The sequence below is a fragment of the Pipra filicauda genome, unplaced genomic scaffold (assembly GCF_003945595.2).
Source record: "Pipra filicauda isolate LSUMZ 115617 unplaced genomic scaffold, ASM394559v2 scaffold116_size3395265_pilon, whole genome shotgun sequence".
NCBI classification, from domain to species: Eukaryota; Metazoa; Chordata; class Aves; order Passeriformes; family Pipridae; genus Pipra; species Pipra filicauda.
Window position 1 is genome coordinate 122,738 of NW_024103618.1, and position 26,074 is coordinate 148,811.

Sequence of the window (26,074 nt, forward strand, 5' to 3'; positions counted from 1 at the left end):
TACTTGTGGGACGCAATTTGTTGGGTACATACCAAAAAGCCAACCTGGTTAAGTATGGCAGTTGAAGTCCAATTTTTAGACAGAAAACCAGCTTTTTTTATATTATATCCAACAACAAAATAACAAATAACTAAATTTTTGTTAGGGGTAAATTGAATGCCAGTGTAATTTCAAAACTGCAATTGTCACAGTTTGAAGAAACATTGCCTTAAATGATACATGACTGAATGAACAAAAGACTATACTTCAAAACAGCATCATTTTTGTTTATTCTTTATTTCCTTGGAGCAATCACAAATAAACAAATAAATAAATGCAGGGTAGAGAAACCAGCCTCTACACTATAAGCATCAGTGGGCATCTCTACCTTGATGAGAGCAGTACAGTGTCAGCAGGTATATACTCTTTGCCTTTTATTATAACTATATCTCCAACATCTACCTGAAAGAAAACTGGGAATTGGTTAATGGTCTCAAACAAAATATATTATCCCCTTGTTTTAAGCACAGTAAATATTTACCTGCTGAATTTGCTAAAAAGACTGTTAGAAACTCACACAGAGAATACAGATTGTACAGCTGGAATTGTACTCAAAATTCATTGGAACTCTTTGGAAACCTAATCTTTAATAGGCCTAACCCTGACCTTCTGCATGCAGCTCTTTACTTTTGCTAGTTTTGTAAAATACTTTATTGGAAGACTGAAGTTGAGTCAAAGAAGAAATTAATCTCACTTAAGATCACCATTTTGTCGCATCACACTGTATGCCTTATCCTTGCTTCTTCAAAGGTATAAGCCAGCTTCATCTGAATCTTGCTTCCAATTTACTGTGGGTCAAATTTTCTTCAAGTTTTTAGGTATGGAAACCAATAAGACCACGTGACTGGATAGGCAGTATAACATTCAGTCCTTGGAAGTTACCTTTAAGAGTCCCTTCCTAAGTATTGCATAATAGTTTCTAAAGTTCTCATGACTTAAGCCAAGGAAGTTCAACAAATACACAAAGTAACTAGTTCCCAGAAGGAGGTTTCTGCCTTGGCAAACCAAATAATACCAAGCAAGTGCATAATTTTGCTACCAGACTCTTGAAGTTATTTTCACTGAACTTAAAGTCCACCAGTTTTGCCTGACTCATGCCATCAAAACTGACCTGACTTCAAAGTATGTTTTGAGAGACAAATTACAGAACCACAGAATATTCTGAGCTGGAAGGGACCCTCAAGGATCATCAAGTCCAACTCTTAAGTGAATGGCCTATATAGGGATCGACCACCCACAACCTTGGCATTAATAGCAAACCTTAACAAACAAAAAATAAAATACAAAAGATTACACATTTCCCATAACATCAGTTAATTTTAATAATTTAAAATTATTTGGAGAAATAAAGCAAATATTAAGTATGCATTATGCTCTAAAAGCCACCAATAAAGACACACACCTTTTCCCAGTGGACAATCTCCCACGCACCATTTCGTAGTACTAAAAGAAAAGGAAAAAAGAAAGAATTTTCCAGTAGTACAATCTAACTGCATACAGGTATGTGCTAGATTCCTTATGAAAAGCCATACAGACATCTCATATAGACAATATTTTACAGCATGCCTTGTTTCTATGAATTTGGGTCAAGCATTTCAATTATACAGCACATATTCTTTATAACAGTTTTTGTACCATAGAATCTTACTACAAAGTCAATCAGAACATTTTAGAGGGTCTGGGAATCAAATAAATCTGATACAGATTTTATGATAATGTGGTATTTTCCAAAAAAAGATTAATAACTGGAATAAAAAGTTCCAAATTTAAAAAGTTACAAAATTAGTGGGGAGGCAAGGGGGATAAATTCAAGATTTTTTTTTTCCTCAGTTAAAATATTGATGAGATTCACAGAAAAAAGATTCATATAAAAAGATTTGTATAAAGGTCCAAGAGGCTTATTATTGTTCATCTATTTTACTGTTATTGGCATATCAGAGAAACTTCAGGATCACCATTGTCATCTCCTCATTAAACATACTGGAAATCCCCCAAACCAACTCACACTATTTAGCTTAAGATTTAGTATAATTTCCCCCTGATAGTTGAAATTAACATTGCATCCACATGCCACTATTCTAGTTTTAAGTATTACTATTATGATACAAAACCCATGCCTTCTTTGCCCGTTAATTGTTAAAACTGTGTTTTCAGGGAATAATAAAGGTAATTCCCCTTTTTAGCCCCAGTTACGAGCTATTGAAGACTGATATGCATGAAGAAAATGAAAACATTGCTATGTGTCAGTACTCAGATAGCTTTAAGAGATTGTTCTCTTTCACTGTGTCTTCCAGCTTTCAAACTGTGAGGAAGCTTATCTTAAGTACCTGATCAGGATCAAGCTCTTACACAAGCATGTGTAGACTTAAAAAAAAGTGGATCAAAATCTGGGAATACATATAGCCTTTACATTTAAGTCTTCCTGGAGGTTCTGTCGAGACTGACCCCTCTTCTTGTATATCTCAATAATTCTTTAGGAAGAGATAAATTCTCTTTCCCTTCCTTCCCCCAAATTTCTTAGTGCTCATATGGTCAGGACAATGGTAAATGGAACAATCTCCCTTTCTGACAGTAAGCAAGATATTTTAATGACTGTCTCACCAATCAGCTGATCATTATACAAAATCAATTTTGACAAACCATTTCCCTTCAGTGGGAAAACTACAGATTCCTCGTGATTGTAACAGTGGCTGTAACATTGTCTTAAGGAACCCAATTGTAATTGTAATTGTGCCACCAATTACTTACTTCCATTCCCTTGTGTCAGTAATACTGTTCGTGGGGCCACGCAAATTAATTTTCTTCGTGCAAGCAGATGAGAATTAAAAGCATACTTTGCAGCAATCCAGACAACAATAGCTACAACAGACTAACTGCCAGCGGAGTTCTGCAGGTCTGAAATGTAAATAAGTCACTAGACATGGCCAGGGGCTTCTTAAGAAGGGGATTCTGGCTGCTTCGGGAAGGTCCTGTCCTGCTGTCCCCCCACGCAAAGGTGCGTGCCCTCACTGCTCTATGCATGCTGTCTCCAGTGTTTGTTGGATCCTTTGATGAGCCAGTTAACTCACTACATGGAAGGACACTATAATTTTTATTTTCTGGATTTGTTTTCTGCTGGTTTAACTGGTTAAAATCAGCTCTCAAATGGATGAGTCATGAAAATATGCTGAGCCACCTGTAATCTCAAGAGTACTCTAATCCTAGCTTGATCCGATAAGCTTTTAAGCACAATTAATACACACTGATATTCAGTTAAATCCATTTTCTTATGAGAACAAAAAGAGAAGAGTATTGCTATACGTCTTTTATATAATGGTTAGAGAACTTGTGCCATAAAGTCTTCTGCAGCCTCACTTTCGCATTTGTATCTCCCACTTCTCACCTGTCTCTTAACAAGAAACTTTCCAAAGCATGTTCCATCTGCCCTACAGAAGGCTACTTCACCACACTGCAGAAATGCAGATTTCATCACGTCAGAATGTCTGATAATGTCCTACTGTATTGTATACGTATAATCATGCATAATGCAGCCTAATAAATCAAAATCCTCTGCAAAAGGTTTTTTATACTAATGGAAATTTATAAAGCTAGTTACTTAAGGTTAATTGAGATATAGATAGTCATTAAGGAACAGAAAGATGAAGGGAAACCCATATACAGAATCTGTACATGCACATGCTGTTTCATTAACAATTTCATGTTTAAAAGACAACCAAAGGTGGAGCTGCATATACAATGTACTATGCACATTGCTGCTTTTCAGAGTTACAGAACTGCTGAATACATGAAAACAAAGTAAGAGAATACCATACTGATTAACTCATTTATTGCTTTGAAAATAGACTATATTTGACAATACATTTAAATATTGCTTTGACAGTACACTAGGATCAATGCTGTACTTATGTGAATCCTGCATTAGCTTAAGAAACATGTTTCTCAGTGCAAGCAATATCGTATGTATCTTCATTACACCTTTAACTTCCAAAATGCTGTTTTGCATGCATGGAACATTCAGGAATTTTAGGAACAGTTACCAAAGACCCTAATGAGAGGTAACCAAGAAGAGTCAGGAAAGAGAGTAAAACAAGTCTTTTATTAAAATTTTGTACGCTCTGAACAAAAAGAAAAATTGAAAAGGCACTTCAAGATTCACTGCCAACAAAACTGTTGGTTGTAATCTCATAAGCTATGAATGACTAATGAAAGGATTTTGGATGTCTACATTAAGTTTTCCTTAATTTTTTATGTATAGCTAAGAGGTTATCTGTTTCTCCAGGCCTGTCCTCTGGAGGTTTCTATTCCCAGTGCGTTCAGTCAACAGTTTTGTCTCTCTATCGCAATCTCCTCATACTTTCTACTGAGCTACATGCTCAGTAGTTTCATAAGTTATCTTGCCTCCCATTCCCCATAAATTTTACAGTTGATTTATGTACAATTTAGGTAAGCTTTAAAATCTATCTTTCCAGTATTTAGCAATGCTAAACACTTGTTTAACCAATGACTACATTCCTCCCTAAAAGAATTAAGTTTATTATTTATTTAAAAAGGATTGCATGCAAGATTCTTCTCTTTGTGATATTTTTTGTACTTTCTGCGGTCAAATTCACATGCCACTCATTTGTCCTCCTGTTTATAAAAACAGGACCATTTCTATCAAGCGAGGCCTACCTCAGAACAAATAACATGAAAAGCTGAAGGCAGCAAAGCAGGAACCTAAGCTTTGGCTTTCTACCTGACAAGACTGTTTAGGACATACTAGCTAACATCTCCCTCAGTTTCTGAGCTACAAGAATTTCTTGACTGAATACTAGTTTTATCAAAATCTATTTAAAATAATTACATTCCAAAGCTTTGGTTAGGGTACACCGGCGAAATATCTCATCATCTCTAATCAAACCATTATATTCATTTCATAAAAAAATCCCCAAACCTGAACCCCAAAAAAACTCCATTCGTCTTTATCTACAGTTTTGAAGCAGCATAGAAAGACAATTCTTTTTTTTTGACTCTTTCTTCCTATTGCACAGTTGTCCAAAATCAAATTATTCAAGATTAGCCAGTTGAAAAAAAATCATGCTACTCAGAAATGCAGACTTTTAGTTATAATGTAGGCCCAATAAATATACTGGTGATTATATCTTTTAACAGCTACAGTATCACCTGTGCTAAATGAGTAAATGTCCAAGTTTCTTAGGAACCTCTCACCCTAATCCAGAACATATTTTATTTTGTGGGGCTAATGTCACTGTAAATTTTTATTTCAGCTGTTTACATTCCAAATTTTGAAGCAATTTGCATATGCAATCTGCCACTCAATTACCTGTCAGCAGTGCAAATTACATTACTACCATTTGCAAAAATTCAACACCCCCTTAAAAAGGTTAAAAAATTTCCTACCTTGAGTTTCTTTCTTGTTCACCGCATTATCAGCTTTATGCCTTTTCTAAATCAAAAATGCACAGTGGTTAAAGACTTCTGTTGATAAAATAAAGCTTTCACACTTTCAATAAAACCCCCATCTATTACCCCCTCCCACTCTTCTACTCAGTAAACCAACTAAACATTAAACAGGACTATTAATTACTTGCATAGTTATGATCAACAGGAAAGTCACACCCTGTTCCAGGCTAATTGTGTTGTACTGGAATGCCCTCTCATGTGGGCAAACACTATCTAATCAAGTGCTTCGGAAAACTAATTTAAACATAATTAATTGGTGTAGGTAAGCTTTTTGAACAGAGGTACAGAATTCATGCCTTTGAAATACAAACAAAATCAGAAGCAGTCTTGTAAATTGAAAGAAAAATAAGTCAATCTACTTGAGAAATTTATTGCTAATAAAATGCTGACATGACTCTAAACTATCACCTCTTAAAAGGCCACCTTATCACTTTGCAAAGTTGAAGTATTATTTTTTTACTAGATTTTCACAGATTATCAACAGATTCTCCTTTCAAAAACATGTCTGACTCAACAGATATATTACCCTTGATCAGTGGGAAAGTATAACTTGACCAAAGCAGATGTCTATTTGCCCATAGGGTAAATCTCCTCCAGTTTGAAAAGTAACAGTTTAATGTCAGTTGCTTTCTGAGTCATGATGGGTGAAAATCACTGGAAACATCCAACAGTCTAGCACTGCATGTCACAAATTTTGCTAGCACTTTTGAAGCATATATGGGAAACACATGCTGTTCATGAATAATGTCTTTTGCTAACATCTTTTTCTTCCTGGGATTTCATTCCAAAAAAAGAAACATTTGGTTCTTGAGCTAAAAGTCTTATTTGATAAGTATATTTATTGATATCAATATATAGGGTTCCTATCCAGAAGCTTTAATTTTAGATGAAGATTACTATTCCCGGAGATCCTAGATATCTCACTGTGCAAAGAAACAGAGAGATAACGAAAGGTAAAGGTTAAGGGAAAATGCTGAATTTTTTTTTTTTTTTTTTTTTTTACTATGCAGCAAGTGGTCAGCTTTCCCAGGAAAAAACAGTAAAGCTGTATCGCTCTTAGGTATCTCTGTTTGGTAATGAGAACTTTATTGGTTTAGCCGATATATGCAAAACCACTAATTCTGATTGATCCTTGCCTTGCCCCACCACCACGCCAAACCACACACATCATGTTGCAAAGAGCAGATGGTAGAAACAAATGACAAAAGAAAAGCGACTGGATGAGATAGTTTTAAAAAGGACGCTTTGTACAGTAGCAGCAGCCTCAGTTTTATATTTGCCTAGACACTGACAGATGGTTTAAGTCTGTAAGCGTTAACAGCAGAATGGTTAAAAATATCTGAAAGAACATGAATTGATTTTATGGCTTTTTTTCAAACGGGGTTTTGTTTATGTAAAGAGAAAGCAACAAAGGTATTTAAGGAGAAGCTGACTATAGGAGAGTAAAAACTAGAAATGGCAAATAGAAGAAAAATATTTAATGGAAACCTCATTGTGTCTTGCAGGACCACTCAACTCTATGACCCAGGAGCTTGATAGAACCCAGGTGCCTGTACCTTACCTACCATCAATTCACAGAGGTAGCTGAGGAAAAGACTGAGTGGACTGCATCAGCAAGAAAGGCAGCATGTGACCAGCCACTCTCCATTTCAAACCTCCTTTCCAGCTCCACATTCTTCCTCTTGATCATGTTTCTGCCCATACATTGTAATTCTGCTCAAATGCAACAAATACAATGCTCTCAGGGAGCTTACTATTTGTGTGCAGGGAAAGACTATGCTACCTGCAACCCTTTCCAAAACTCAAGAGAACAGCCCACAAACAGGAATGTTACTCCTCTGTGGACAGGGCACTTTGCCATATTATATGTCTAATGCCTTGTCCTCCTCACAACATACCTGCAGAACCAAAACAGAACAAAAGCAGATAAAGAAATTCTTGGCATCTAGAGTGATTTGGCAAATCATCAAGACTAATTTCTTAGATACAAAAGACATCAACTAAAAGACTCAGTTATTTTAACCAAGTTAGATAGATAGGTTCCATCATATGCTTTTTGTGGAGAGAGGACAGGAAGGTACTCAGAAAATCCCAACACCTTTTGTATGAAGTGAAACAGCGATTGAAATTCCTTTCTCCCCCCTCAAAATAAAATAAGTAAGAATGAACACTTCCACGTTGACAATGTCCCAGCTCTTTTAAAGTTTTCATTCAACGCAAGAAGAAAGCAAAACAATCACCTACAACAGATATTGACTGGAAAGAGCCTAGCAAGCCTGGCATAGGTGGAGGCACTTGCCTAACAAGGACCAGCATTTCATGTCTGTTCCAGGCCACCAGGAGTCAGCAGATCACACTTAGGACCAAGACATGAAAGACTAACAGTAAATTGCAGCAGACCAGAGAAATGGGAACTGAGCAGGCCTTTTCCTCTTGCTGTCTACAAAACCATGCAAAGTCACAACAGGAAAACTAAGGATTTTATGCATGTGACTTTAGAAATAAAGAGATGCTTGGACCTGGATTTGACAGCTGGGGAAAATCCATTTTTAAAACTTCAAAAACTACACGACCTGTACTCATTCATCAAAATATATTAAACCAAATAGATTACTATTTTTCTAAACACAATAAAGTGAAACACTGTAATTTTAGTAGCAAGCTAAAGGACACTTTTTAGAAAGGTCCAGGAATTACTTTGTTGGGAAATAAAAAGCCATCCAGTGTACTGACTTTACGTGGTAAGGTTCTGGTAGCAGTGGGGCTACAGCGGTGGCTTCTGTGAGAGGCTGACAGAAGCTTCCCCCATGTCTGACAGAGCCAATGCCATCAGGATCCAGGACGGACTTGACACTGGCCAAGGCTGAGCCCATCAACAATGGTAGTAAAGCCTCTGAGATAATGTATTTAAGAATGAAAAAAAAGTTATTGTGCAGAAGAAGTTATGGCCAGAGAAGAGTGGAGTAAGAATATGGGAGAGAAACAACCAAAGTCAGTGCACAAGGAGGGGGAGGAGGTGCTCCAGACGCTGGAGCAGAGATCCCCCTGCAGCCTGTGGTGAAGACCATGGTGAAGCAGCTGTGTCCCTGCAGCCAATGGAGGTCCACAAGGGTGCAGAGATCCACCTGCAGCCCATGGAGAAGACCTGTGCCAGAGCAGGTGGATGCTGAAAGAAGGCTGTGACCCTGTAGGAAGTCCACGCTGGAGCAGGCTCCTGGCAGGACCTGTGGCCCCATCAAGAGAGGAGCCCACAGAGGTCTCCTGGTGGACTTGTGACCCTGTGGGGCACCCATGCTGAGCAGCCTCTTCCTGAAGGACTGTACCCTGTGGGAAGGGGCCTATGCTGGAGCAGTTTGTGAAGAACTGCAGCCTGTGGGAAGGACTCAGGCTGGAGAAGTTTGTGGAGGACTGTCTCCCCTGGGAGGTACCCCATGTTGGAGCAGGGGAAGGACTCCTCTCCCTGAGGAGGAAGTAATGGCAGAAACAACATGACAGATGGACTGTCTCCTTGAGCTGCTGGGGGGCAAGGAGGTAGAGAATCCGGAATAAAATTAAGCCCAGGAGGGAGGGCGGTGGGGGGGGGGGGGGGGGGGGGAGGAAGAAGTTTTTAAGATTTGTTTTACTTCTCATTATCCTGCTCTGATTTTGATTAGTACTAAATTCAACTAATTTCCTCACGTTGAGTCTGTTTTGCCCAGGACAGTCACTGGTGAGTGATCTCTCCCTGTCCTTATTTCAGCCCATGAGTCTTTTAATGTATTTTCTCACCCCTGTCCAGTTTCAGAGGGGAGTGATAGAGTGGCTTTGGTGGGTACCTGGTGTCCAGCCAAGGTCAAAGCACCACAGGAGGACAAGTGAAGCTGCTTGAGACTGTGCAACATCCTGGATCCTCAACAGAATTCCAGACGGCTTATCTATTTTTGAAAGGCACCTTAACTGAAGATTTAAAAAAGTATTCTGGAAAGATTTTTTAATCCTACCTTCTTCAATGACTAAAGCCAGAAGTTCTCAGAATTATTCTGTAAACGTTACTCTAGTCTCTCCTTCACAGAATGAGTTAAAATCTGTCTCACAAGTATAAATAGTGGGAGTAAAGGACTTTGCTCATGGAGGAAGGAAAAAAAATAATTTTCTAACCAAATAAATATTTAACAGTTATTTGGTTTTAAAATAAATTCCACTTGAGATGAAGTCAGTAGCTTCCAATCTTCTTTTAGCAGAGTCCTTGCTTGATAGAAAATTGGCAGTATTCTGCACTTGACTGGGTTCTGTGGAGTCTTTGGTTCTAGTTCACACTTTAAAAATATGCTTGTACTTCATTAATAAAAACTATTTGACTAGAAGCAATCTATATAATAAACACAACAGTCACTGTTTTGTCACGCTATTGCCACTTGTATATACAGTAAACACACTTCTGAATTGTAACACCATATTTCTAAGATTTCATCTTCGGAAGTAAGTACCTTCAGAAGCTTTCAAAAGCATCCAGAAGGCAAGAATAGGTCAACACAGAATTATGTAGTAAAATTTCTCCAATATTATAAATGAAAAACATGAAAACTATTTAAAAATATTGCTATTAAATACTTACAATATCCTCTATTATCTCCTTCACTGCAGCTACAGCTAAAATAAATAAAAGAGGAACCAATGTTGTGTAGCGGCCTGTTGGTGATACATCTGGTATTTGCTATTAAAAACAAAAGAGAAAGAAAAAAATTTTTTGCACTGCTGGTTGAAAACACATTTTTAACACAAGAAGCAGCACTTCCTGAGCAAATAACGACAAGAGAATTCACTTTTAGACATGGTGCTGATTATTTCCAAGAGAAGTTTACTGTCTTTAATTCAAAAGCAGCTGATACAATAGAAGAACATTTGAATTTTAAATAGTACAGTGTTCAATGGCGCTATTTCCAGAGGTTTTAGTGTTTGCAGACAATTCACCTTCCTTTTCTGTGTTTCAAATTAAATGAAAATAGTTATTTACAAAACACAACTAATTTTGTCAGTTTAGATTTTTGTTAGAGTGGATGCTAGTCCAAGGTATATTTGCTTCTTTACAGTTATAATATCTTATGACATATTTTGTATCATAATAGATATTAACTGACAAATTTCAAATAGCTGCTTTCTGACAGTCTACTGTAAAAAACCCATTTTTGTTATGAAGGTATGGCCACAGATGATGCAAGCGACTGTATACTTTAAAATAAATGATGAGACAATACAGTTACTTATTGATATACACGGATGCTTATCTATAATTATTTTTATACTGACTAGAGTTCTTAATAGCAACATGGATAGTTGAATGGATTGCTGTCTTAATAGACTTATAATGGGTAATGCAGTGTGATGACAATGAGAACTCTGCAAGAAGAGTTCACTAACTAGTGGTGCCTCAATGCAGTTAGAAGACATACTCAATTTACCATAAAATGGCCTGAAAACCAGCCAATGTCATTTATGAATTATATACATTTCTTTTTGCTACCACCACATTGTACTTCTGAAAGAAAACAGGATGTTATACATACATAGCATATGTATGTATGCTCCAGACCACATTTTTCAAGGAATCGAGTGGAAATGGGGCAGGAAGTTACTGTTGGGCAAGTGCCTATGTGTTGGCTACAAAGGAAAGGGATCTATCACTTCTTCAGCTATTCCTATCTCTTCATTCCTCCCTATATGTATGTCCAAACTCCCATTCCAATTGCATGTTATTTTCCATGCAAAATACTAAAGCAAAAGGGTCACCAGCCTGTACTCTGATTCCATCACCCCGTATCTCTTTCTCCTGACACCGTGGTCTCACTGATAGCCTGACACGAGAAAGTGGGCTTGAAAGTCCTAACATTCCAGTTCCTAACACTCCCAACAGCTACCTGCCAGCCTCTCACCCAGTCATGCCAAATCTCAAACAGCTTCTGAAACCTCATATTTTGTGTCATTAGCTTGAGGTGCACAGTGGCACCACAAGGAACCGTGCTGGACCACTGGATTAGCCTGAGATGCCAGATGGGGTTAGCAGATGTTTATTTAGAAGCCACAGGTTCACAGGCAGAAAAACCTAATGAAACCCTGAACCTTCTTCCCCGGTAGAAAACAGTGTAAGCTACTTGTGCAGATGTATCCTAAGAAACTGCCCCAAGCACTTAAAGCAGAAGCAACTTTCAGTTACAGAAACATCTGAAGTGAGGGAGAAAAAAGTACACATGGTAGTTTATGTGTCATTTTTCAGTAATATTTTTTGATACATTGATCCCTAACACAATGACCTTCACAACCAACAAAGCAACACATTTTAAAAAATGCATTAGAAATTATGCAGAAAATGTGTTTTTATCAAACGTCTGAAATGCAGAACTAGTCAATGGTAATTATGAGTGCACCTGACCACAGTTAAATTTTCATTCATTATCACCTAATGCATCCAAAGAATAGTATAGAAAAAAACACAATCCACTTTATCAACTTGAACTACTACAAAATTAAAATATTCTGATAGATGTGCAAAATGTTAGGTACTTCTTCAAAAAAGTCCCAGTAAGCTGGATCAGGCATTGCACTTTACAAACACACTTAATGAAGCTACAGTGGTGGTACAGAAAAGACTGTGTACTTCCCTACTAACTAGTACACTGACCAGCTGGTATATGGGAAATAGCTGCTACAGTACTGGACTCCACAAATGGGTTTCTTTGCCCAGCCTCAATTTCAATCCTTATCTCTAAGAATAAATGATCATTTCTCAGCTGCAATTCCTGTCCCTCAAAACAGTCTACAGGATTAAAATTCATAAAGTTCAGGTTTTTAGGCAGTACCCTCCATCAGAAGAAATGCCAACTACAGGTAGCAGTTTGCTGTGTATGCCAGATATTTTTAAATAGAATTTTCCTGTTACAACAGTCTTTTTCACCTGATAGTATTTCAACTACACTTAAACTGTTTTACAGAAAAATCTTTGTGTGCATTTTTTTATCTCCAAGGAGTAAATAAACCATAAACCCAAACATTTATTAAAGGTACATCTATACAATACAGCTATTCTGAGAGGCCAGCTAGCTCAGAAAGAATGGTACAGGAATCTCAGTATCTCTGTGAAACATTGTCTATGGTATAAATGCTCTCTTAGCAAGTTTAAAACATTAGAATCTTATTGTTGATCTTACCTGAAGTAATGCAATAAAAAGAAAAAATGCATTAGCAGCTCTTCTGAACTGGGAATAAAGGAACCTTGGCAGGAATGTGATTATGTTGTACTTTGCAGTGCTGAGAGAAAGAGACAAAAACACATGCTTTTATTACAGTACAAAAATTTCTTCAAATGTACTCTTTTCCTATCAGTTACACAAGCTTTCAAATGAAACAGAAGATTCTGTGATTCCTGTGCTAGTACACACATTTGTTTTGGCTAAAGTGAAACTAAATGACTTCCACAGTGACATCCTGCAGATGTCCATAAACCGGCTCACCCAGGGAAGCTCCTGCCACCCACAGAGACTGTCACGAGCTGCCCTGTTGAGGTAAGAAGGTCTCTCCTCATCTCAGCCTGCCCCATGGGAAGCAGTCAAGCTCTGCTGCCCTTCAGTTACAGGCAAAAAGGAGAGGAAAAAAAATAAAGGCTTGTTAGGAGTCAAGCAATTACACTGCCCCCGCTGAGGGTGCTGGCAGGGCAGGCACCTACCTACCTCGTCTGGACAAGGACCCTACCCTGAGGGTTATGGCTGGCAACTGCACAGCGGCTCCAGATCAGACAAAATTGTTGGGGAAAGAAGTGTAACAAGTGTAACAAGGAGGGTGCAAAGTCAAGATTGAGGAGATGTGGAGTTTCTGTGCTGGGTATGAGTTTGCATGACGCAATGCAAAAAACCTAATAACAGGATCAACTAACTTGAAATGGTGCATTTAAGAAATAATTTAAGTTAAACAATCAGTTAAAATACATAACTTGTACCCTTCACTGAATGGAAAGTTCGCTTTTTTATTTTAAACTGACAAATATTGGATATTAAGTGTGGTTTAGCTAGCCTGGAAGAAGAGAATATAATTTATCCTAGGGTAACAATCTTTGCTAAGTCATCATCACAAAATGCTTGAGTTCCCAGGTCTTTGTCAGCCTTACATCTGTTTAAGAACAGATTGCCACGGTCTAAGGTCGTAAAACAATAAATGTGAAAGTAACATGCCAAAAACTTATGAGTAAAAAACGTGTAAGAATATTTTAACTCCTTTATAAGTCAGTAATATTTAGTTTAACTTTGCATAAAACAGTCAATTTAAAGAGGGAGTGAATGTATCCTGCAAAACAGCTCAACACAGTCAAGTAACAAAGCAAAAGACAGAAAAGACAAGTTGTATACAGCACCAAACAACATTATAAAGTTTCTCAAGGTCGTGGAAAATCCCATCACATTATTCTCCATGTCTACAAAATTTCTGCACATTATCAAAGGTACCTTCGGAAAACACACCTACTTGGGACACAGATATTTTTGCCATTCATTTCCTTTGAATTTTAACAACAAAACTGAGGATGTTATCAGATCTGAACTTATATTACTTATGAGTATTTAGTGTATGACTGTAAGCCTGAACTTTAAATTCAAAACTAGTTTCATAAGCAACCACAGCATCTTTGTAACTGGCTGACTTAAAAAGACAAGCGTTTCCAAAGCACAAACAATGCTGTGTTTAAGTGCAGTACATTTGCATTGGAATTCAGCTACCATGAATATGTTCAAAGATGAACTGAACAGAAACCCGAAGAAATAAACCGTCCTCCAGGGACATGCTGATGGTGCAGCTGTAAAACATCCGTACCTCCCCCACCACATTCTTAAAAATTCAGAAGGTCAGGTTTGTAAGTGAAACAGCTCTACTTGTCTCCTCATTTCACTTCATTCACCCTGTCAGAGCCTAAGATAGTAATTAGTGGTCAGAGGAAATGACAGAAGTGGAATAAACAGAATCTTTTTGGTTTTGTTATGAAACATGCAGTGTTCCAGTGTTTTTGTTAATACCTGACATGATTATTGCAGAATTTGGTTAGCTGGGGCTGATTGATGAATATAGTTCTCACTTCCTCTTGATCAGCTAGGGAAGTTTTTTCTGAAACATCCTCTGTCTTCTCATAGCCTGTAAAAACACAGCATGATTTTACATATAAAGAAATTTAAATACACAAGATTCAAGGCAGTTCAGGACACAAAAAAGACATCTATTGCAAATGTGAACTCAATGTATTTGCATTTCTCACAAGTAACGACCTCTGGAAAAAACATAAAGTTTTTACAAATATAGTCAAAAGGCTTAGTAAAAACCTACACCCTCCACCCCTGCAATTCTTACCTTGCAAAGATAACTGAGAGTGGCCCAATAGTGAGACCTGCCAGCTCCGTCTCATGAGAGAGGGCGCATCCCTCCGCTCAGGATTGCATCTTATCAAATCCCACGGACTCATGTATTGCCAGCTTGTTTAAGTGTTCCCTAACCTGGTCCTCCTCCACCAAGATAAGCCTTTCTTGTTTCAAACTTTCAAATTGATATCAGTAACCTGTGGATCCTAAAGGCTGATCTTATCAAGAGACTAAAGGTGAGAAGACTGTGTCCTTTGTTTCCAAGTTTCTTCTCTTGCCACATTCAGCCTGCAGGCCCACGTTTCCCACAGTCATCATCTCCTGCTGTTACGTCTGAACAAGAAGGGCTTCTACAAGCCACTCACAAGATTAAACCCCAGGTGGGCTCTGACTTTGCTAGCTAAACCCATCCTCCCTATTCCTCTACAGCCATCTGTCCCTGCTTTCACCTCTTGTATGTTCCCTTTTTATGTTTGAGTTTTGTCAGGGACTCCTTGCTAATTCATAGAATCATAGAATGGTTTGGGTTGGAAGGAACCTTAAAGATCACGTAGTTCCAACTCTCCTGCCACGGGCAGGGAACCTTCCAGTAGATCAGGTTACTCAGAGCTCTATCCAACCTGGTCTTGAACACTTCCAAGGACAGGGAGTCCACAACTTCTCTGGGCATGGGTTCAGTGCCTTACCACCATTATAGTAAAGAATTTCTTCCTCACACCTAATTTAAACCTTCCTTCCTTCAGTTTAAGACCTTGTGGAAATTCATGAGGTCCGCACAGGCCCACCTACCAAGCCTGTTAAGATCCCTTTGGATTGCAACCCTTCCCTCCAGCATGTCAACCACACCACCCAGGTTGGTGTAGTGGGCAAACTTGCTGAGGGGGCACGGAGTCCCACTGTCCATGTTGCTGATAAAGATGTTAAAAAGTGTCAGTCCCGATACCAACCCAAGGAATACCACTTGTCACTGCTTTCCACTGAGCCATTGACTGCAACTCCTAACGGAGCAACCATCTACCCAATTTTTTTATCCATCAAGAAGTCGATTCATCAAATCCATATCTCTTCAGTTTAGAGACAAGGTTGTTGTGTGGGACAGTATCAAATGCCTTGCTTCATGCAGTCCTACTGCCACCTCTGCTTGATTTCTTGCTCATTGTGATGGATCAGTCTTGAGCTGGAAGGACATGATTCCTGGAAGCTGTGGCCTCTAAATTGGGTGGTGTCATTGGTTAATGAGATACCATTCCTTTACTTGCTACAAATTTTCTTCATGACATTAGCCAGATTATTCCCAGAGAAGTGACATCACTATATTAATTTTGTGTGTGCCTAACTTGAAATAGTATTATTAGACTCACTGACATTCCCAGCACTTGCCTCCACTAGCCAGTGAAAGCTGAGCTTTGTGCATATTCTTCTACAGATGCTGAGGAATCTTGTGCCAACCTGCATCCCAACTTTCATCTGTAAAGGAGGATAGCAAAGTATTCTTCTGTCTCAAGGCTTTTCACTAATGTTTTATCAACCACTCAGCCATTACACTGAAGATAACAGGCATAAGCAGTCTATTCAGGCTGGAGCTTGTACAGTAAAAACAGGTATGGCATAAACCAGTCACCATAAAGTTTTAATGGGATACCAATAATCTGTGTGTGTAATAGCTGATTATTAAATAAACACTGTTCATTCTGTATGCCAAATGAGAAGACACAGGAAAAACCCCTCTGTTATAATGCAACTGAATACATTAGAATGTACAGCATGTCAAGGATAACTGAGGTTGTACCTGAAAAATTCAAGCTTATTTCTAGCACGTTCTATAAATCTTACAAACAGGTTATGCAAAATCCAAGCTGTCCTCCAGTTCACTGGCCCACTACATTGCCTCTTACCTATTATACCCAGAACATACATTTCAAACACTAACTTGCAAGATCAAGTCTCCACACATTGTGCAAAGGCTCAGAAAAACTTCTAATTTCATGCCATTTGCCACTCAAAACGCAGACTCTATTATGAGAGAGGAAATCCACACTACTACATTCACCCACTGCAATTTCTCTATTTTTTTCCTTTCAATTCACCCAATGAAAGGCACACATCCAACACACTTCTATTCAAATTTCAGTATATATATCTCAAGAAGTTTCTTCAGAAGAAGGGCAGCCAGCCTAACAGACTGGCCCACCTGAACAGCTGCCCACACAACACTCCTCGACTCAAGGAACCGCACAGGTGCATGTAGCAGACCATTTCCTGTCCTTGTCATTACCTCTCCTTAGAGTGACAATCATCATACAACTGGCTATGCACAACCGCCAGTACACAGTTCCATAAATAAATATCCCTGTAAGAGAAATCGATACAGGTACACCTTTAAGACAACTTGGTTTCTAGCTGAATGAAGGTGAGCATACCTTCATTCTGAGTACAGTACACTCATTGTCCAGTTGCTCCATCAGGGAGCAAACACAAGACATGGCTCCTGTGAGAGTACTCAGGTGGAAAAGTTGGAAACTATTGTGTCTAAAGTACCAGTGTAACCTGATCAAGCCCAGGAAATAAGGAGAGTTTGCGCATTTGTAGAATGTACAATTTTAATTTTAAAGCATTCATTTAAAAACTGATGCCAGTATAGGCCTTGAAAACTGGCAGAAATAGAGTTAAACCAAATGTTAGCAGGCATTAAGCACTATCTACTACCTGTTTGTTAAAAAGACTGCCAAACTATAGACATGTATTTTCATATCTCTGTATTATGGCATTTATTTTTTCTTTAATCAATATGACAGCAAAGAGGTGCTGAGGAACTTCATAAACATTCACTATCTCCCCTCCTACTGCCTTGAATTAATTTTTTTCAATTTTCATCTAAAAAGCAATCTTAGGAGTTAAGTTCTGAGCTTCATGCTTAGCCTTCTATACTCTGCAGCTTTAGCAAAACCAGCCCTCCTGCCCCAGGCGTTACGCTACCTTGAAAGTTTTCAAGGTTACACATATCCCATCACCTCCCTACCTACTCTTTAGAATATATTCACTAGAGTACCCACAGACTTGACTGACACACAAAGCTCAGTATCTAGAAGATGACATTTTCTTCCCTGTTTGTGTGAAAGCACCCAAAGGAGGACCACAAAGATAGTGAAGGGTCTAGAGGGGAAGCCATAAAGGAGTGGTTGAGGTCACTTGGTCTGTTCAGACTGTAGAAGAGGAGACTGAGGGGAGACCTCAGTGCAGTCTACAACTTCCTTGTAAGGGGCAGGCACTGATCTCTTCTGTCTGTTGACCAGTGATAGGACCTGAGGGAACAGCACGAAGCTGAGTCAGGGTAATTTTAGGTTAGGTATTAGGAAAAAGTTCTTCACTCAGATGGTGGTTGGGCACTGGAACAGGCTCCCCAGGGAAATGGTCACAGTATCAAGCCTGACAGAGTTCAAGAAGTATTTGGACAATGCTCCTCAGACGCATGGTGTGATTGTTGGGGTTGTCCTGTGCTGGGCGAGGAGTTGGACTTTGATGATCCCTGTGGGTCCCTTCCAACCCTTCCAATGCAGAGTATACTTGTATGAACTCCGCCTATTAATCAAATAAGCAGAAGCAGGCCTGTCATAAAAATATTGCCTACAAGTAACCACAGGGAAAAATAAAAGCAGACTCAAAATTGAAAATGGAAAGGAAATTTCATCAGATCATCCCTTGGTGGAAGTAGCTACACTTCTCATAAAGGTGCATTTGAAAAGGATGCATTTAACACACAGGAAGAATTAAAAAGAGTTGGTTGCCCCTCTGTAATCCACTAAAAGGTTCCAAGCCAATAGAAGAGCATTATCCAAATGTTCAGAAAGTTGACAAACAAAATAAAACCCTCAATTACAGAATCAAGACAGGAAGAATAAAAAGACCACAACACATGCACGGACAACAGCAAAGCATCAGTCATTATAAAATTCTGAGTATGAAAAATCTGTGTGAAGAATGAAAGTAATAACTCAAGATGAAGCAGTCATTCTAATCTCTTAGAAAAAAAGTGTAGTTATTACTACACAGTTATTACTAGAGATATTAAACTGATGTCAACCTAACTTGCTTCTTGCCTGTTCATTGTACTAAGCTGTAAGAAAAGCATTGTTCCAAGGCTTTAAATCAAAAGTAGCATCACTCATTTTGGCCTGAAAGCTGCAACAATTTAAGGTCACAACAAATTCTGAAGTAACTCTTAGTAATAATTTTTAAGTCTTATAACTAGCAAAACAGCAATTATCACAGATCAGATAGGAACTGTGATGCTGTACTAGTAAGATCTGCCATTCAGAAAGAAGAACAAATATATTCCAAGACTTTTAATCCTCTGCTGTGGCTTGCAGCAGTTAGTATTCAATCAGATTTAAGCTGTTATTTAACACACAGCTGAATTATCAAAAAGATTCTATGACATATGTTCTTAGGTGTCCCCACTGACAGAAAAGCATCTAACTTGAAAAAAGTTGCAAGACAGAACTTTAAAAAGAATAGGAAACGTAAAGACATCGTACTACTCTGACAATTTATTATGCAGAAATGTGAAGTTTCAAAACTAATTCCCTCTTAATATTCAGAATCAGACCTTCTGCTCATGTATTTGATTATTTTATTATTTTATGTCCCTACAGGGCCAAAACCAATTAAAAATGTGCTTTAGTATCAAAGGATTTCAACTATTACCCTAATCAAGAAGTTCATTTACAAAGTTGTTGCATAATGTAGAATGACCATACATAACATTTTGTTCTGCAGTCTGAAAGCTATTTGCTAGCAGGACACAGAATTTGGAAATTATTGATGGATAAGCACAAACCACCACAATTTTAATTCAAAGTCACTCAATAAATAACTGAGGTCTGTTTTGGTTAAGAATTTCCTCCAATCTGTTCAATATTAAAGAACGGAGGTAAATCATATGCAAGGGTGGGAAAAGGCAAGAAAAAAATTTGAAACAGAATTGTTGTCAATTCTGAAAATATGGAGACTGGGTAATTATTCCCCAGGGTACAAGCTGTACCCGAAAAAATATTCAGAGAAAAATGTGTATTTTGCATAGAATACATGTTTTCAGTTTTGCCAGCGAAAGAATATCTTCAACAACAGAGTCCAAATAAATAAGTAACCAATGAAACAAATAAACAAAAAAAATCCCCCACACCAACTTGAGCTTCTTCCAACAAGAGAGCCTATTGAAGACCATATTTTGTTTCCAAGAATAAATCTGGAAGAATAAACTCTCTTCCAACACACAGTATTTGCAGGGTTTCTTCCTAGGCCAGTTTTGATTAAAAGTTTCTAAATAAGTAAAACCACAACAGTAATTCTAAAGAGTAAACACTGTCCAAATATTTTCCATATCTCATTTTATTTTTTTTTTAGGTAGGATAGTTTAACCCTTTCAGCTTTCGTTCCTTAAAACAGTCTAATTTTCATTACAAGAAATGGACAAAAGTACATACAGATAGACTGTAATATGGAAATAAAGGGGGAGGGGGAAAAGAAAACCCTCACCCAAATAACCAGAACGATTTTAACTCACTAATTAAACTAAGTGCTGTGGTTTAACCTGGCAGTCAGCTAAACACCACACAGCCACTCACTCACCTACCCCCAGTGATGGGGATAATCAGAAAAAAGATAAAACTTGTGACCTGAGATAAAGATAGACTAATAGGATCGGAAAATAATAATAGCAATAAAAAAAATACATAAAACAAGAGATGCACAATTGCTTACCTCCCGCTGACCGATGCCCAGCCGACTGCTGCCAGCCCCCGGCTAACTCTCCCCCAGTTTTATTGTTCAGCATAATGCAAAATGTATGGGATATCCCTTTGGTCAGTTGGGGTCAGCTGTCCCAGCTGTGTCTCCTCCCAAATTTTTGTGAACTCCCAGCCTCCTCCCTGGCAGGGCAGTACAAGATGCTGACAAGTCCTTGATGTAGTGTAAGCACTGTTCAGCAACAACTAAAATATCAGTGTGTTATCAACATTATTCTCATCCTAAATCCAAAACATAGCACTCTACTAGCTACTAGGAAGAAAATTAACTCTATCTCAGCCAAAATCAGGACGGTCAGTTTGCTAGCTCCTATTCCTGAAAATGTGGCACAGTTCCAGGAGGGAAAAAGAAGATGCCTTTGGAGTTATTTGTTGTAATACCATGACAGACCTTCAGTGACAAAACATGCAATGGGAACCAGACCCATCAGTCTGTCCTTCTGAGGAGTCAGAGCACAGAAGGGAATTTAAATGACCTGCTTGAGCCTGCTGGTACTGCTGAGATGGCTAAGCCTATTCTAGAAAAAAACAGACCAAGTTTTTTCCCTGTTGTGGAACATAGGGATCTCAACATAGTCTGCAAAACAGACTTGGCAGAAAAAAATCAGACAGAAGTGACTATAATGAGTACTACATCTCATCATGGCTAGGCTTCGCGAATGAAGATTTGGGAAGGCTCTATCCACTACATCTAGTAAAATGCTATATACTCAAGACCATCCATAGAAATACCTAAGGATATATTAGGCACTACAAAACCAGATAGTCTTATGAAGACAATCTGATGACTAGTACAGAATTTCGAAACACATTCCTTCTTCATGTGAAAGTCATCTCATCTTGCACAAGTTCAGCTTCACCTTGTTTTTGTACAGGCCTTTACCTTCACTAACATGAAGAACGAGTTATTACCTACTGTTTTTGGTAGACAGCAGCACAGCATCTCAAATCTCTACCCTTTCTAAATGACCTAATATAGTTCACTGAGCTCCACCAACACACAGAGCAAAAGGATTAATGCTTCAATCTTCGGAGAAACCTAATAAGAACTGCCAAGAACAATTCCACTCTCCCAGAACATCTCAAAAGAAAAAAAAATGCTTTGAATTACTCCATTTCAAATTATTTAATAGATGCATATATTAACTGTGAAGCTATATATAGCTAAAATACCCACAGTCAGTTACTGTATTTAATAAAGCTTGATGTAGGCCACACTACTCAAAGATTCCCCATGTGTTTTGCAATTGCAGAATACATGACACCAATTTCCTAAATTTGATTAAGAGGGCCAGATCCTCTGCGCCTTGAGTAAGAATTTATTGATACACATACCACTTTGGAACTGTAGCATTTCCTAGGCTAATGGTGTGCAGCAGGTGTTCTTTGCAACAGGGATAACGGACACAAAAATCTATTAAAACAAGATTCTAAGCGTGCCTAGTTCTCTTTTATCAGCCATGAAGAACCTGCAGAGGTTTGGAAGAACGGCTTACAATCAGCAGTTCCTTTTTATTCCAATTATTTTCTCTATGCAGGTAACATGTTGTCTTAGAGACCTTAGAACACCTACCATTTTTATTTTGCAATCATTTACAGACTGTAGTGTCAATTCTTCTGTGCAACTGTTGACCAATTCTTTGGAATGATACATGGGCACATCGTTCTGTCAGTTTTGACTTGATTTCTTTTATCTGAGCATAACAGTTGACTTTTACTAATAAAAGTATTACTATCTCTTCATGTGACAACGAGATTAGTTCTGAGATGATGTCAAGACAGTCCAGCCTAATAAGGTAGTTCATGATCCATGGAAAAGGTCTCTGAAACAGAAATCAGTTGCTGCAGTGACAGGAGAGAAAAATGAGGTTTTAATCTCAAAGATACAATACAGAAATTCTAGAATAAAGAAAGTAATATTAAGCTTGTCTGTCAGATCCCCACAAGTCTCGGGTTACTCTAAGGAGTGGTCCACACCATAACAGCACTCATGGAAGCTGTTGTTTGTGATTACAGTATTACCAGAGACTTCCAAAGAACACGGAGAGACACTGCCAGTAAAAACTCTGCACTGTAGGTACAACTTCGGTGGAGTTCTCTGAAAGCAGCCTTATCATCACTTTGCACAGTACTTATCTAAGAGACTTGCTTGATGGTCAGAGCTAGGGGTTTACAGTTCCCATATATCCCTATCAAATGCTAGGGATGAGACCCACATTACAGAGTGCTGAAGTTCTCTTTTTAGAAAACAGTAACATTTACTTACAAAGAACTGTTTAGAAATGCCAGCTACGTAGTCCAAATGTGTGGACTAACTAGACTTGGAAGCCATCTATCTCAAAAAGAAAAAAGGAAGAGACTCATTGATGTTGGTTTCATTGTGAATGATATATAAATAAACTAAATAAAAATAAATAAAATGAGTGAGTAAGTGTCACATTAATATAAGATTAAGAAAACAGTAACAGATTTCAAACTATTTTTCTTCAAGTAGTACCATGTATAGTAAAGTATAGTGTAAGTCTAACTCTACTGGTAGGATGGAAAAACCATCACATTATTTTGCAAAAGTTAAGTTTCTTAAAAGACATTTCATATCTATTTTCAGTCCTAAAGAAAGTATTTTTGAGAAGTCTCTTAAATTCTGTATTCAACTGTTTCACAGTCATTCAACCTTGAACAAATACACTGGACTATTTTTTTTCCTTTTACTGCAATTGCACATCTTAGTCAGTTACCTTTAGGGAACACCACATTTGCTCACAATAATCATTAAGAATCCTGTAATTAGATCATTTTAAAAAGAGCATCAATTTTCCCAATTTATTTATGCACTGTTCAGCTGGTAGTGAAAACCAACTGTCTGGAACAAGAATAAGTGGAAAAGAACTGAAATTAAGCACTGAAAAATTGGAAATTTAACTAGTCCCATTATATGCATTTACTAATCACTGTGAGTATAGCAGGATGGGTGCTCTGGTTGTAAACACATTTCAAAGGCATCCCTGGAAGGATGTACATTCTTCCTTTCTTCTTACAAAAACGCATTCTTCTATTTCTTTGCTAGCTAACATCTCCCAGGCAGAGGAAGAGCCAGACCTCCTACAAACCTACTTTTGGGGGAGGAAGGCATGTAACACAGTAAAACCAAAAAAGAACATCAAGCTAACAGCCTATTTGCAATCTATGTTTCTTCCCGCTTTTTCTAGCATTAAAAAAAAAAAAAAAATCCTTTGTTTGAAAGAAGATACAGGGAGAAAGTTTTTGCCTCCTCATACAGTCAAGCAAAGAAAAAAAAAATCAACCTGATGTACGATTTAAGTGCGAGAACTTTCAGACTAGGGGATAAACCCTGCATACCTGTCTCAGGAAGTTGTGCCATTACTGGGACACTGCTACTGTTACCTACAGCAATCAAAAATCACAGACTGCTGTGTTGTCCCTAGAGGCTGCTGCTTTGGGGTCCGTGATTTCAAATTTTACTTTTGCGTGCAATAAATCTTATGGTAATTTCATTGCAGTGGTTCTTTCCACAAGGCAGCTACTGACACGTCCTTATCTGAAGGCTGAGCAATCCCACTCTCTCACTTAGGCACGAGACACCAGCACGGTACGAAGCTTCCATGCACATACCCTGTATCAGAAACCTTTATTTCTGATGATCAGTGCACAGATACATCCTACACACAAAAGAGGGATTCCAGCTTATTCCCGGGCCGAGGACCCCAGGTCGTCAACCACCGCTGCCGCTCGGGGCGGGCGGGCTGTGCAGCCCCGGGGAAAAGGAAACCACCGCTCGCCCCGAAATGCTGCATCACCGAGGGGCAAAACGCTGCCCGGGGCTCACTGGGCATCGACATCGACTTATGGCATCGACAGCCATAAATACGAGAACACGAACACCGACACCGTTCACGCCCCAGCGCTGGGGTCGGTGCCCGCCGGGGGCGCACCGCGCGACCAGAGGCCGCGGTGCGGAGCCCGGCGGCGGCGGCACCACCACACCGGCTACCGCCGCCCCCTCCCGGCCAGGCAGCGCAGACCCCGCCGCGGGTCCGAGCCGAATGCTGGACGGAACCCCCGTCCCTCCCAGCGGGCGCGGAGAGGCGGGCGGCTCTTACCCTCTGCGCGGGAGCGGATCTCGGACACGGTTTTCTGCACCGCCGGCATCGTCGCCGGGCGAGGGGCGTTGGCGCGGACGCCTCCCTCCAAGAGCGCGCCCTGCACCTGCCGCGCTCCGGAGCGCGCCCTGCGCTCAGCGAGGTCCGGGGCGACTGCGACGAGTCCCGGCGGCGGCTCCTCCGGCAGCCCGAGGCGGCGGCTCCTGCAGCCCGAGGCTCCTGCAGCCCGAGGCGCCGGGCTCGCCCCGGCAGCGCCTCTCCCCGCTGGCGGCGCCGCTGCTCACTGACAGCCGCGGCGCCCGCGCTCCGCGCTCGCCGGCCCCCTCCGGAACCTACCAACTCCTCCCCCCCCACCCCCCGCCTTTTTGTCCCGCGGCGCTCCGCCGCCATCTCCCCATTCCCCCGGGCTCGGGTTTGCCGGGTGGCTGCGCCTAAGCGGGCACCGACACTACGGTGCTCTGTGTCCCGCTCACGTAGTGAGGCGAAGGGTTTCCGACGCGCCCCCCACCCCTTGCGCGCGGGGAATGGTACGCGCCGAGCCCTGGGCCGCTGCCCGGCACTGGGGGCGGGTGGGGGAAGCCCCGGGGAAGGTCGGCCGGTGCCTCCGGCTGCGGGGGCGGGCGGGGACCCGTGACCGGGGGAGGGAGCAGCGGGGGCCGGGCGGGGCGAGGGGGGGCCTCGCCAGGCGTGCGCAGCCCGGCGGCTCGGGCTGGACAGGTCAGCGGGGCGGAGGGCAGCAGGCCCGGCGCGGAGCGTGCAGAGCTGCCCGGCCTGATTATGTGCAGAGCGTGTTCCTTCACTCCCTCGGTCTCGTACGCTGCTGAGAGAGGTGTAAACGGAGCGAGGGGCTCGGTGGGGGCCGGGAGGCGTTCATTTAGAGAGGGAATTTGAAACGGTGCTCCACAGCCCTCATTCCGTGGAAGAGAGGGTTGGTGTCGCGCTCTATTTGACAGGCCGCCTCCAAACTCTCGCCCAGCTTTTTATTTTTAATCTCCCCTAAGTCAGGATGCCGCAGTTTGACAGCCGTGAGTCAGTGTGAATCCAAGCTCTCCTCCTGTGTGGGCTGTTGGAAAGGAGGTCCCAGCCGCAGATGCTTCGAGGCTGAGGCAGCAGCAGCGGCACTTTCGCTTCAAGACCGTGAGGGTGACACGGGGATGTCTGCAACAGGCTGAGCAATGCGGCTGCGGCAGGTTGTCCCTGCGCCTCAGTGAAAACAGGACGGAGAGGAAAATATGAAAGGTGATGGGATTTGGAGGCTTTCTTGGCGTAATTATGTTTT

General features: G+C 40.2%; 1 protein-coding gene across 3 annotated transcripts in view; it reads right to left on the minus strand.

The window, feature by feature from the left end:
* The window catches only part of ATP8A1 (ATPase phospholipid transporting 8A1), a 115,453-nt gene extending 90,393 nt beyond the window's left edge, over positions 1-25,060 (minus strand). For 2 of the 3 annotated variants that reach the window (XM_027722576.2, XM_027722575.2), the window contains exons 1-7: positions 24,796-25,052; positions 14,535-14,649; positions 12,684-12,783; positions 10,097-10,195; positions 5,440-5,485; positions 1,442-1,482; positions 368-441 (exon numbers count right to left, since the gene is read on the minus strand). In XM_027722576.2, coding sequence (XP_027578377.1) covers positions 368-441; positions 1,442-1,482; positions 5,440-5,485; positions 10,097-10,195; positions 12,684-12,783; positions 14,535-14,649; positions 24,796-24,844 — 524 coding nt within the window. In that variant the 5' untranslated portion in view covers positions 24,845-25,052. Of the gene's footprint in view, positions 1-367; positions 442-1,441; positions 1,483-5,439; positions 5,486-10,096; positions 10,196-12,683; positions 12,784-14,534; positions 14,650-24,795 lie in introns of all 3 variants that reach the window. The other variant, XM_027722574.2, reaches the window with a different exon arrangement.
* Between the last annotated feature and the right edge of the window lie 1,014 nt (positions 25,061-26,074).